This window comes from Ursus arctos, unplaced genomic scaffold (assembly GCF_023065955.2).
Source record: "Ursus arctos isolate Adak ecotype North America unplaced genomic scaffold, UrsArc2.0 scaffold_15, whole genome shotgun sequence".
In the NCBI taxonomy this organism is placed as follows: domain Eukaryota; kingdom Metazoa; phylum Chordata; class Mammalia; order Carnivora; family Ursidae; genus Ursus; species Ursus arctos.
Genome location: NW_026622819.1, coordinates 62,925,244 through 62,938,005, shown reverse-complemented (window position 1 = coordinate 62,938,005; position 12,762 = coordinate 62,925,244). Strand labels below are relative to the sequence as shown.

At 42.5% G+C, this 12,762-nt stretch overlaps 1 protein-coding gene across 4 annotated transcripts in view; it reads left to right on the top strand.

The window, feature by feature from the left end:
* LMAN2 (lectin, mannose binding 2) overlaps positions 1-12,762 on the top strand; it is a 36,263-nt gene that overhangs the window by 10,887 nt on the left and 12,614 nt on the right. For 2 of the 4 annotated variants that reach the window (XM_048224293.2, XM_057312361.1), the window contains exons 2-3: positions 5,204-5,269; positions 5,437-5,555. In XM_048224293.2, coding sequence (XP_048080250.1) covers positions 5,454-5,555 — 102 coding nt within the window. In that variant the 5' untranslated portion in view covers positions 5,204-5,269; positions 5,437-5,453. Of the gene's footprint in view, positions 1-4,758; positions 5,270-5,436; positions 5,556-12,762 lie in introns of those variants that run through there. The other 2 variants (XM_044388604.3, XM_026511070.4) reach the window with 2 other exon arrangements.

Here is a 12,762-nt window from a genome sequence, read left to right as displayed (position 1 = left end):
TATGTGATCCAGAAAAGTTGTCTCAGCACTAATCTTGAGTAAGTTCACTCATTCAAAAGGGGAAGATTCTTGAAATAAAAAAGAGGAGCAACCAACCAATGATTCCACCCCCAACCCTGTGCTCTGTAACAGGGGTTATTAATTCAAATACCTAGAGGGGCTGGGCAGGTGCTATAAATTAGTGGCCAGCGGGGTGGCTAGCTCAGCAGAGGAAGGCCTTTGTAGGGCCCCATGGGTGTAGCGTGCAGATTTTCCTGGAAAAACCGGAAATTTGGATTTCTGATAAGTCTATCGATTTAAAAATATCGATGGGCTCCTGCATGGCTCAGTCATTTAAATGTTTGCCTTCGGCTGGGATCGCTCCTCAGCAGGGAGTCTGCTTCTCCTTCTCTCTCTCCCTCGGTTTGTGCGCTCTCGCCCTATAATAAATAAGATCTTTAAAATTTTATTATTATTATTATTATTATTATTATTATTATTTAAATATTTTCTTTATTTATTTGACAGAGATAGAGACAGCCAGCGAGAGAGGGAACACAGCAGGGGGAGTGGGAGAGGAAGAAGAGGCTCCCAGCAGAGGAGCCTGATGTGGGGCTCGATCCCATAACGCCAGGATCACGCCCTGAGCCGAAGGCAGACGTCCAACGACTGCGTCACCCAGGCGCCCCAGATCTTTAAAAATTTTTTTTTTAAAAAATCGATATTTAAATCGTATTGAAATAGCATGAGCAGGTAAAACAGCTCTATTCTGCTGTGGGCCAGCAGTTTTTGAACTCTGGTCCACAGGTAGCTTTTCTGGACCATTCCTGGCTGCTTCCAGCTGCGGCGGGCATGCACTAAGATGGTTTAGATCTGGGTGGGTCCCAACCGTCACTGGGGCTCGGGACAGGATCCCGGTCTGTTCCTCCCTCTTAAACTCTACTGCACTACAGGGGCTGGGAGTAGCAAATGCCCTCGACTGGGAATTCTTTTTTTTTTTTTTTAATGATTTTTTTATTATATTATGTTAGTCACCATACAGTACATCCCTGGTTTCCGATGTAAGGCTCGATGATTCATTAGTTGCGTATAACACCCAGTGCACCATGCAATATGTGCCCTCCTTACTACCCATCACCGGCCTATCCCATTCCCCCACCCCCCTCCCCTCTGAAGCCCTCAGTTTGTTTCTCAGAGTCCATAGTCTCTCATGCTTCATTCCCCCTTCTGATTACCCCCCCTTTCTTTATCCCTTTCTTCCCCTACCGATCATCCTAGTTCTAATGTTCCATAGATGAGAGAAATCATATGATAGTTGTCTTTCTCTGCTTGACTTATTTCACTTAGCATTATCTCCTCCAGTGCTGTCCATGTTGTAGCAAATGTTGAGAACTCGTTCTTTCTGATAGCTGAGTAATATTCCATTGTATATATGGACCACAACTTCTTAATCCAGTTATCTGTTGAAGGGCATCTCGGCTCCTTCCATGATTTAGCTATTGTGGACATTGCTGCTATGAACATTGGGGTGCATATGGCCCTTCTCTTCTTTTTTTTTTTTATAATAACCTTTTATTTTTTTTTATAATGATTTTTTATTATATTATGTTAGTCACCATACAGTACATCCCCGGTTTTCGATGTAAGGCTCGATGATTCATTAGTTGTGTATAATACCCAGTGCACCATGCAATACGTGCCCTCCTTACTACCCATCACCGGTCTATCCCATTCCCCCACCCCCTCCCCTCTGTAGCCCTCAGTTTGTTTCTCATAGTCCATAGTCTCTCATGTTTCATTCCCCCTTCTGATTACCCCCCCTTTCTTTATCCCTTTCTTCCCCTACTGATCATTCTAGTTCTTATGTTCCATAGATGAGAGAAATCACATGATAGTTGTCTTTCTCTGCTTGACTTATTTCACTTAGCATTATCTCCTCCAGTGCTGTCCATGTTGTAGCAAATGTTGTGAAATCGTTCTTTCTGATAGCTGAGTAATATTCCATTGTATATATGGACCACAACTTCTTAATCCAGTCATCTGTTGAAGGGCATCTCGGCTCCTTCCCCAATTTAGCTATTGTGGACATTGCTGCTATGAACATTGGGGCGCGTATGGCCCTTCTCTTTACTACGTCTGTATCTTTGGGGTAAATACCCAGTAGTGCAATGGCTGGATCATAGGGTAGCTCAATTGTTAACTTTTTAAGGGACCTCCACACTGTTTTCCAGAGTGGCTGTACCAACTTGCATTCCCACCAACAATGTAGGAGGGATCCCCTTTCTCCACATCCTCTCCAACAATTGTTGTTTCTTGCCTTGTCTATTTTTGCCATTCTAACTGGCGTAAGGTGGTATCTCAGTGTGGTTTTGATTTGAATTTCCTTGATGGCTAATGATTTTGAACATTTTTTCATGTGTCTGTTAGCCATTTGTATGTCTTCATTGGAAAAGTGTCTTCATATCTTCTGCCTATTTTTTGATTTGTTTATTTGTTTCTCGTGTATTGAGTTTGAGAAGTTCTTTGTAGATCTTGGATACCAGTCCTTTATCTGTAGTGTCATTTGCAAATATCTTCTCCCATTCCGTGGGCTGCCTCTTAGTTTTTCTGACTGTTTCCTTGGCTGTGCAGAAACTTTTAATCTTGATGAAGTCCCATAAATTCATTTTATCTTTTGTTTCCCTTGCCTTTGGGGATGTGTCATGAAAAAGTTTGCTTTGGCTGATGTCGTAGAGGTTGTTGCCTATGTTCTCCTCTAGAATTTTGATGGATTCCTGTCTCACATCGAGGTCTTTCATCCATTTGGAGTTTATTTTTGTGTATGGTGTGAGAGAGTGGTCAAGTTTTATTCTCTTGCATGTAGCTGTCCAATTTTCCCAGCACCATTTATTGAAGAGACTGTCTTTTTTCCACCGGATGTTTTTTCCTGCTTTATCAAAGATTAGTTGCCCAAAGAGCCAAGGGTCCATTTCTGGGCTCTCTATTCTGTTCCATTGGTCTATGTGTCTGTTTTTGTGCCAGTACCATGCTGTCTTTGTGATCACAGCTTTGTAGTACAGCTCGAAATCCGGCATTGTGATGCTCCCAGCTTTGTTTTTCCTTTTCAACAGTTCCTTGGAGATTCGGGGCCTTTTCTGTTTCCATAAAAATTTAAGGACTGTTTGTTCCAGTTCTTTGAAAAATGTCCTTGGTATTTTGATCGGGATAGCATTGAAAGTGTAGATTGCTCTGGGTAGCATGGACATTTTAACTATGTTAATTCTTCCAATCCATGAGCATGGAATATCTTTCCATCTTTTTATGTCTTCCTCGATGTCTTTCAAGAGTGATTTATAGTTTCTAGAATATAGGTCCTTTACGTCTCTGGTTAAGTTAATTCCAAGGTAACGTATGGTTTTTGGTGCTATTGTAAATGGGATGGATTCCCTAATTTCTCTTTCTTCGGTCTCGTTATTCGTGTATAGAAATGCAACTGATTTCTGAGCATTGATTTTGTATCCCGCCACGTTACTGAATTGCTCTATAACTTCTAATAGTTTGGGAGTGGCTTCTTTTGGGTTTTTCATATAGAGTATCATGTCATCTGCAAAGAGAGACATTTTGACTTCTTCTTTGCCGATTTGAATACCTTTGATCCCTTTTTGTCGTCTGATTGCTGTTGCAAGGACTTCTAGTACTATGTTGAATAATAGTGGCGAGAGTGGGCATCCTTGTCGAGTTCCTGATCTTAAGGGAAAGGCTTCCAGCTTTTCCCCATTGAGAATAATATTTGCAGTAGGCTTTTCATAGATGGCTTTTATGAGATTGAGAAATGTACCTTCTATCCCTACACTCTGAAGGGTTTTAATCAGGAAAGGGTGCTGTATTTTGTCAAATGCTTTTTCGGCATCGATTGAGAGGATCATATGGTTCCTGAGTCTTTTCTTGTTGATATGATGTATCACGCTGATTGATTTGCGAATATTGAACCACGCTTACATCCCAGGTATGAATCCCACTTGATTGTGATGGATAATCCTTTTAATGTACTGTTGGATTCTATTAGCCAGGATCTTGTTGAGGATTTTGGCGTCCATATTCATTAGGGAACTCGGTCTGTAATTCTCCTTTTTGATGGGGTCTTTGCCTGGTTTGGGGATCAAGGTAATACTGGCCTCATAGAATGAGTTTGGTAGCTTTCCTTCTGTTTCTATTTTTTGAAATAGCTTTAGGAGAATAGGTATTATTTCTTCTTTGAATGTTTGGTAGAATTCCCCAGGAAAACCATCTGGGCCTGGAGTTTTGTTATTTGGAAGGTTGTTTATCACTGACTCAATTTCTTCATCATTAATTGGCCTGTTTAAGGAATCAGTTTCTTCCGGTTTCAATCTTGGTAGTTTATAGGTTTCCAGGAAGGACTCCATCTCATCCAGAGTGCTTAGTTTATTGGCATATAGCTGTTGATAAAAGTTTCTAATAATCCTGCCAATTTCATCGACTGGGAATTCTACGTAGCCACAGGCCTGACGCTAGGAGAGGGGTGGGGCCAGCGACCGCTAAACACAGGCTTGTGCCAGAGCCGCCCAGTGAGAACGTGGAGGCGAGGAAGTTGGAATTCAGTCCTCCTCTTTCCATTCTGAGTTCTTTCCCCCCAGGGTTGGGAAACGTTACTCCAGAGACGCGATCACCAGCCAGTGGCCGAGGTCGTTACAGTCTTCATTTGTCCAGCCCGCGCGAAAGGCCCCCAAAACTACAAGTTCCAGCATGCCTCGCTTCGCACACGCCCCTCGTGCTGCCCCGATTCAAGCTATCCCTCTGTTCCTCATTGGCTCACAAGCCCAACGTGCTGCTCCATGATTGGTTGCGGCTCTTGTCGCTCCTAGAAACCCATTGCTGAGGCTGGCCGAAAGGTTCCTCGGAGCAGCCAAGGAGATGGAACAACACTTGACCAGGTTGGGGGGCTGCTCAGTGAATAAAGCCGCCTTCCTTTCGGCTGCGAGGCTTTGCTTTTTTAACTTCCCGGTGACACTGGGGTGGGTTTCCGGCCGGAGGACATTAGATGGGACACCCGGAAGGCGGAAGTCCTAGGGCGGAAGTGGCCGAGAGGAACGGAGAATGGCGGCGGAAGGCTGGATTTGGCGCTGGGGCTGGGGCCGGCGGTGCCCGGGGCGGCCTGGGCTTCCCGGCCCCGGCCCTGGCCCCACTACACTTTTACTTCTTTTCCTGTTTCTGGGGCCGGTTGTAGCGGATATAACTGACGGCAACAGTGAACACCTCAAGCGGGAGCATTCGCTTATCAAGCCCTACCAAGGTGAGGCCTGGGGCGGGAGAGTGCAGGGTGAGGGCGAAGCTGGACAGGGTTGGGTAAGGGGGTTTCCTTTCTCCGGAGCAAAGCAGCTCTTTTGGTTTCCTGCTTCTGGCAAGGCCCGTCCTGGCATGGCCTCTTACGCACCTGTCTACGCCGGTCTCTGTCCACAGGAGTCGGTTCCAGCTCCATGCCCCTCTGGGACTTCCAAGGCAGCACTATTCTCACGAGCCAGTACGTGCGTTTGACCCCTGATGAGCGCAGCAAAGAGGGCTCTATCTGGAACCACCAGGTGAGTGGCTCCCAAGACGCTAGGTATATCCTTAAGTAAGCCAGTACTCCCAGTCCCCGCAGCACCCCAGACCTGAGCTCGGTTGGAAGGCTTGCGGCCCGCCTCCCACCAGTTTTCCTCATCTTGGTAACACTCACCAGCGACTATTGAAGTTACTATGAATGACTACTGAAGTTACTTTGTGTCGGGAGCTGTGCCTGACACTTTACCCCTTTCTCATTTAGTTTCTTCGAAAGCCAAGTGAAGTAAGTGATATTATCTCCATTTTACTGACAAAGCTAAGACTCAGTTGAAAGTGCCTTACTCCAAGTCACATAGCTAGTAGGCAGCGGAGCTCTCAGGCTGTCCGAATCCAACTCTCTCAATAGTGGGATAAATGGAACAGATGGAATCTTTATTGGGTATTTTGAATGTGTTAGGCATTGACCTTAAAATGCCTTATTGCATTTAATTCTCAAACAGGCTGTTTGAAGTAATTGGCTGTCATGGTTTCATGCAGAGCTAACACAGGCAGTGAAGGGTATAATTAGTATTTAAATTCTGATGTGTCTGCTACCTAAGCCCAGCAATTCACTTGCTCCACATGACCTGCTCGCTCCCTCTGGACAACGGAGGAATCCCTTAGAACTACTTGCAGACTTAGTCCACTTCTCCAGTGTTTTACTGGGGGTCTTGTCATCAGTGATGTAGCGGAGCTGGACTTGTGGGCAGTTTTAATTTTTGTGACCTTTGCTGCAGAGGTTAGGGAACCTCAAGTGTCACTGGCATGTCATACATGACCAGTGGCCAAGATAAGTTGCTACACAGACTCCACACTGGGAAGTCTAGGTCAGGAAAGGGGCGAAAGGAGACTAATTTGGGGCTGGGTCACAGCTTGGGGCAGAAGCTCCTCCTACCTCAGCCTCCCTGGTTCCAGTTCTTCCCGTAGGCCTAAGCTGTTGGCCATTGTCCTAGTTTTTTCCATCACCCTGTTCTTTGGTCCGTTCTGGATGGCTTTGCCATTTAGTTCTGGGAGCCCACGCTGTCCTTGTGTTGCCTCAACTGCCTGTCCCTTCTGCTGCTCCTCTCCTTTCTGCTAGGGGCATCTGGGTTACTTTCTTCAGCTTCCACCCTGATCCTCAGAGCCTGGGGTCTCCTTTGAAGGGGATAAACAAACATTATGTCTACACAGTCTGGCTCCTGGTGCTTCGCATCTCCATTTATACTGGTAATTTTGTTCCAGCCTCTCTGGCTGCCTTCTTTCCTCAGGACCTTTGCACTTGTTGTTCCTTCTGTCTGGGGCACTGCCTCCTGGCTCCTCATGCCTGCTTCCTTCTTTCTCATCTGGTATGTCTCAGCTTGAGTGCCACCCACTCAGTATTTCATTAACTATGTTATCTCCCCCGTGTCACATCCTGTCACATTATTCTGTCTTAGGGCTTTCAGATGATTTTAAAAAATTATGTAGTGTTACATTTTTTATGGAAGTGAGTTCAATACGTCATTAATCTTTTTTATTTTTTAAGCAAAGTACAAATAGTGCTGGAAGTTTTAGAAATTGGTTCAGCTACAAGTAACAATTATGGTTGTAGATAACTGTTGGCTGGCATTGTCAGTGGCGTGGTGATGTCACAGGGCTGAGAGAATTCTGCACTTACCTTCATCAAATTTTCAGTCTGGAATATAGTTCTCTTCCTTCCCCCACATCTCCATTCACTTCTAGGGACTTTCCTATTTAGCCCTGCAGATATTCTTGGAAGGGTTACAGTGTTTCTTGTAATTCTTGAAAGAAATTGCTTGGAACTCTTACAATTTTCTGCCTGTTGTTTCCCAAGAACCATCTCTTCCTTTACTGGAGAGGTGCTTTCTGGACTTTTCTTTGTCCCCCTCATTCTGGGAGGGGCATTGAATTAGCAAATACTCCTAAGCACCTGCTGTTGTTCGAGCAGGGAAAACAGCTTCTGCTGTTTTGGGGTGGAGCAGTCCAGACCAAGGAGTGGCCCCAAGGTGACTGGAACTCCCAAGAGTCCAATGGCTGGAGCATAGGACAGAGGGAAGCCTAAGGAGCTGATCAGACCCCATCCTGAGGAGCCTTGTGTGGAGGCTGCAGAGTGGCATTTAAGCTTTTTTGGCTGATGTACTGTCTGAAAGTGTATACCCTCTTACACTTTTTAAAAGTTGATATCCAGAATTGCTTTTCTTAAGTTTAGATATTTGCAAAGGATGTAGTTTACAGCATATTTTAAATATTGCCATGTAATTTTTAAGAAAGATTTTATGTACCTACTATGTATTGAGAGAGAGAGCATGCGCCCCGGTGGGGGGTGGGGCAGAGGGGGCGGAAGACAGAATCTTCAGCAGACCCCTGAGCTGAGTGAACTCAGGGGGAGGGGGAAGTGAGGCCTTGAGATCATGACCTGAGCTGAGAGCCAAAATCAAGAGGCAGATCAAGAGCCGGACGCTGAACTGACTGAGCCACCCAGGTGCCCCTAAGTAGTGCCATTTTAAAATGAAATTGTTCGGTACTCATAAGTGTCTTCAGTGGAATCTAAATATTTCAGTTTGATACCCACTGTATGTTTTAAACACTATGAATCAGCCCAAATTATACATCAGGTTTTTTTTTTTTTATTGAATTTGTATTTTCATTTCCTCCCATATAGAATTTTGTTCTATGCAGTATATTTAATGTTTGAAAATCTCCTACTGATTAGCTTGTCCCATTCCTCTGCAATTAAAATAAATGTAATAATTTAAGCCTTTTAACTTTGTTGGGACCTTGAAACTAACTTTTAATATTTTTTTGGGGGACTATTATTAATACACAGTTGGTCGAAATAAATGCATTACACAATTTTTGGATAATTATTGTAAAAGTAAAAATTTACTGAAATGCATCCCAACAAGCTGTTGTTCCCATCCCTGTCTGGATGGATATTATTGTCAGAATAAGACAGGCCTCAGCACCACTTCTGCTTTTTGTTTTTACAGATGTGAATGCTGAGAACCTGTGTTCACTTCAATAGTAGATGAATATGCAGGGAGTTTTGTTATAGCAGAGTTACTGGATATTTTAAACTTCTTTAGGTTTACAAACCCCAGATTGTGTAGTGATCTTTCATCAAAATGTTCAATGACCTATCAGCTGACTATTGAATTAGCTCTGCCTTCTACTTGTTGTGAGCAAAGACATGGAAACCACTAACTGTAAAATGCTCTATGATTGATTGCCGGGTGATTCTGATTTAGTTGGCCCCGGGAAGGGCCAGGGCATCAAGATTGTTGAGCTCCCCAGCTGGCTCAGCTTTGTAGTGAGGATGGAAAACCATGGCCATGTCATGTTCTGCCTCCAGAAGCAACTTCTGAATCAGTTCCAGCTGGTACCTTACCTGCACCTGCTTAAAATCCTTCAGAGGCTTTATATTGTCTCTATCTTGGTATTTTCCTCCACTGATCTGCAGTCTTCAGTCTGCCGTACGCAGAGACTTTCTAAGGCCTGGATAGTCCTGTAGGAGTCAGTTTCCAGGTTTCAACTTCTGTGTGTACCCTTTCCTGAAACTCCTCTCTCTATGAACCATACTAGGGAGACCAGGCGTTCCTTTCTCATCTCTCTGTTCACAGTTGCCCTTCTGCTTGTAGGCAACCCTTGTACCAGCCTGGGGTCTTATCTCTGCATTCTTCCTAGATGCAGAAAACTCCTGGGCACCAGAGACCATTTGAAATCTGGTTTCTGGGATGACTTTTGTAGAGGTGAAATATATTTAACATTTTTTTTCAAAGTCTTTTTTAGTTATTACAAAATTTAAGTTATCATTAACATCTAGTTTGATTTTTATCATGGTCGAAGAACACAATCTGTTATTTCCATCCCTGGAGGTCTCTTGAGTCTTGCAAATGGTCAGGTTTTTGGAAGATTTTCTGTGTGTGTCTGTGAAGAATGTGGATCCTCAGCTAGTTAGGTACATTGTGCCGTTTAGGTCAAATTTGCTGCTTGGGTTCATGTATCTGTATTCTTCCTGACATTCGTGCTTGTTTTTATCAATTACTGAGAGAGGTATGTTAAAATCGCTTTGTGGATTTGTTTTTATTTTTGTAATTCTGTCAGTTTCTGCTTTATAGATTTTGAGGCCAAAATTTTCTTGGTAAACGAGATCTTTTGTTCATTAAATGATTTGTCATTAAAAAGCGTAGGTTTCCACGCTGTATCTTTTCTGTCCTTTTCCTTTCTTTTCCCATTGCTTTATGTTTTAGAGTTGTGTCTTGTAAACAGCATATAATTAGGCTTTTGGGGGATTATTGGATTATTTTTATTGTGGTAAAATACACATAACAAAATTTGTCATTTTAACCTTGTTTTTCCACTTTTAAATCCTTTAGTTTATGAAAACTTTGTCCTTAATAGGATTCTCATCGGCATTTAAATGGTGTTGAAAAATGTAATGGCTATCTACAAAAATTATTTGATTATTGTATTTATGTATCTGCACACATGCAAAAGAAAATTCCATAAACATTTTTTATTATGGTAAATGTACATAACATAAAATTTACCACCTTAACCATTTTAAGTGTACAGTACAGGGGCGTTAAGTACTTTAAGCTTGTTGTACAATCATCACCACTGTTTATCTCCAGAATTTTCCTATCTTCCCAAACTGAAACTTGATACTCATTAAACAGTGACTCTCCATTCCCAGTTCCCCACAGCCCCTGGTAACCAATATTCTACTTTCTGTCTGAATTTGACTCTTTTAGGGAACTCGTTTAATGAAATCATGGGATATTTCTCTGTGTTTGGCTTATTTCAGTTAGCATAGCTCCAGGTTCATGTGGTAGCAGGTATCAGTACTCATTCCTTTTTATGGCTGAATAATATTCCTGTGTGTTCACATTTTGTTAATCCATTTGTTTGTTGATGGACACTCGGATTATTCCTCCCTTTTGGCTGTTATGAGTAATGCTTCTGTGAACGTGGATATACGCGAGTGTTTGAGTCCTTGCTTTTAGTTATTTTATGTACCCAGGAAGTGGAAATGCTGGGTAATATGGTAATTCTATGTTTAACTTTTTTTTTTTAGTATTTATTTGAGAGAGCGCGAGCGAGAGAGCACGTGTGCGCACAAGCAGGGGGAGAGGGGGAAGCAGACTACCCACCGAGGAGGGAGCCCGACTTGGGGCTCCATCCCAGACTCTGGGATCATGACCTGAGCTGAAGGCAGACGCTTAACTGACTGAACTACCCAGGCGTACCTATGTTTTAACTTTTTGAGAACCACCAAACTGTTTTCCATAGCAACTACACCATTTTACATTCCCACCAGCAATGCATTAAGGTTCCAATTTCTACACCTTCTTGCCAGCACTTGTTTTTTTAATTTTTTTAATTTTTAATTTTATTTTTTTAAGTTTATTCATTTACGTAATCTCTACACCCATTGTGGGGCTCGAACTCACAACCTGAAGATCAGGAGTCGCAGGCTCCACCCGCCAAGCCGGCCAGCTGCCCTGCCAATGCTTGTTATTTTCTGGTTTTTTTTTTTTTTTGATGATAGCTATGCATCCTAATGGGTGTGAGGCAGTATCTTGTTGTTTCGATTTGCATTTCTCTAATAACTAATGACATTGAGCATTTTTCATGTGCATATTGGCCATTTGTTTATTTTCTTCCTTAGAAAAATGTCAAGTCCTTTGCTCATTTTGAATTTTTTGAAATTTTTAATTTTTACTGTTGAACTTTAGGAGCTCTCTGTATATTCTGGAGACACTGCTCTCTTATTAGATACATGATTTGGAAAGATTTTTCTCTCATTTTGTGGTTTGTCTTTTTACTCTCGATGTTTTTGATGTTCAAGAATTTTTAATTTTAATGAAATTCACTTAATTCTTTTGTTTTTTACCTGTGCTTTGGTGTCCTATCCAAGAAATCTTGCTAACCCCAATGTGAAGATTTTCCCTGTGTTTTCTTCTTCTTCTTCTTCTTTTTTTTTTTTTAAAGATTTTATTTATTTATTCAACAGAGATAGAGACAGCCAGCAAGAGAGGGAACACAAGCAGGGGGGGTGGGAGAGGAAGAAGCAGGCTCCCAGCAGAGGAGCCTGATGTGGGGATCGATCCCAGAACGCCGGGATCACGCCCTGAGCCGAAGGCAGACACTTAACGACTGAGCCACCCAGGCGCCCCTGATCCTTTATTATTTAAAATAAATTTATTTTGAGATAATTGTAAATTCATATATAGGTATTTTGTTTTGTTTTAAAGATTTTATTTATTTGAGAGAGAGGTAGAGAGAGAGCATGAGCAGGGGACAGGGGCAGTGGGAGAGGGAGAAGCAGAGGCCCCACTGAGCAGGGAGTCCAGTGTGGGACTCATCCCAGGACCCTGGGACCATGACCTGAGCTGAAGGCAGACGCTCAACCGACTGAGCCACCCAGGCGCCCCAATTCACATACAGTTTTAAAAAATAATACAGAGAGATCTTATGTAGCCTTATCAGCAGGTGGTCATCTATATTTAGGATAATTACTGATTTTTTTTTTTTAAGATTTATTTATCTAAATAGAGAAAGGGGCAAGGGCAAATGGACAGGGAGAGAGACTCTTAAGCAGACCCCGCGCTAAGTGCAGAGCCTGACTTGGGGCTACATCACACCACCTTGAGACCACAATCCAATCCGGAACCAAGAGTTGGATTCCCAACTGACTGAGCCACCCAGGTGCCCCGGATTTTGGTGTTTCCTGCCTTCCTATTATTTATTTTCTATTTTTGCTGCTCATTCTCTGTTCATTTTTCTCTCTGGTCTTCTTTGGTTGGTTAAGTTTTATTTCATTTTTAGTCTTCTGCTAGCTTGAAAGTTCTTTGCTTGCTTCCTGATTTTTCAGTGATTACTCTGGAGTTTAAACACACGGCCATATTTTACCAAAGTCTAATGATAATGTGTACCTTCTTCTTCCTGGACAATGCAAAGATCTTAGACTACTTTAACTTTATTTACCCCATTATTGTCATTTATTTCAATCCTTTCTGTTTTAAATCACATAAAACATTATTTTATACAAATATTTATTTACCCCCACATTTTCTGTATTGGTTGCTCTTTGTTCTTTCCTGAATCTCTGACTTTACTCTGGATCTGGATAATTTTCCTTCTTTCTGATGAATGGAAGACAGTTGTAATGTTTCTCTTTACCTAAAAATGTCTTAATTTCACCTTCATTCATGCAGGATAACC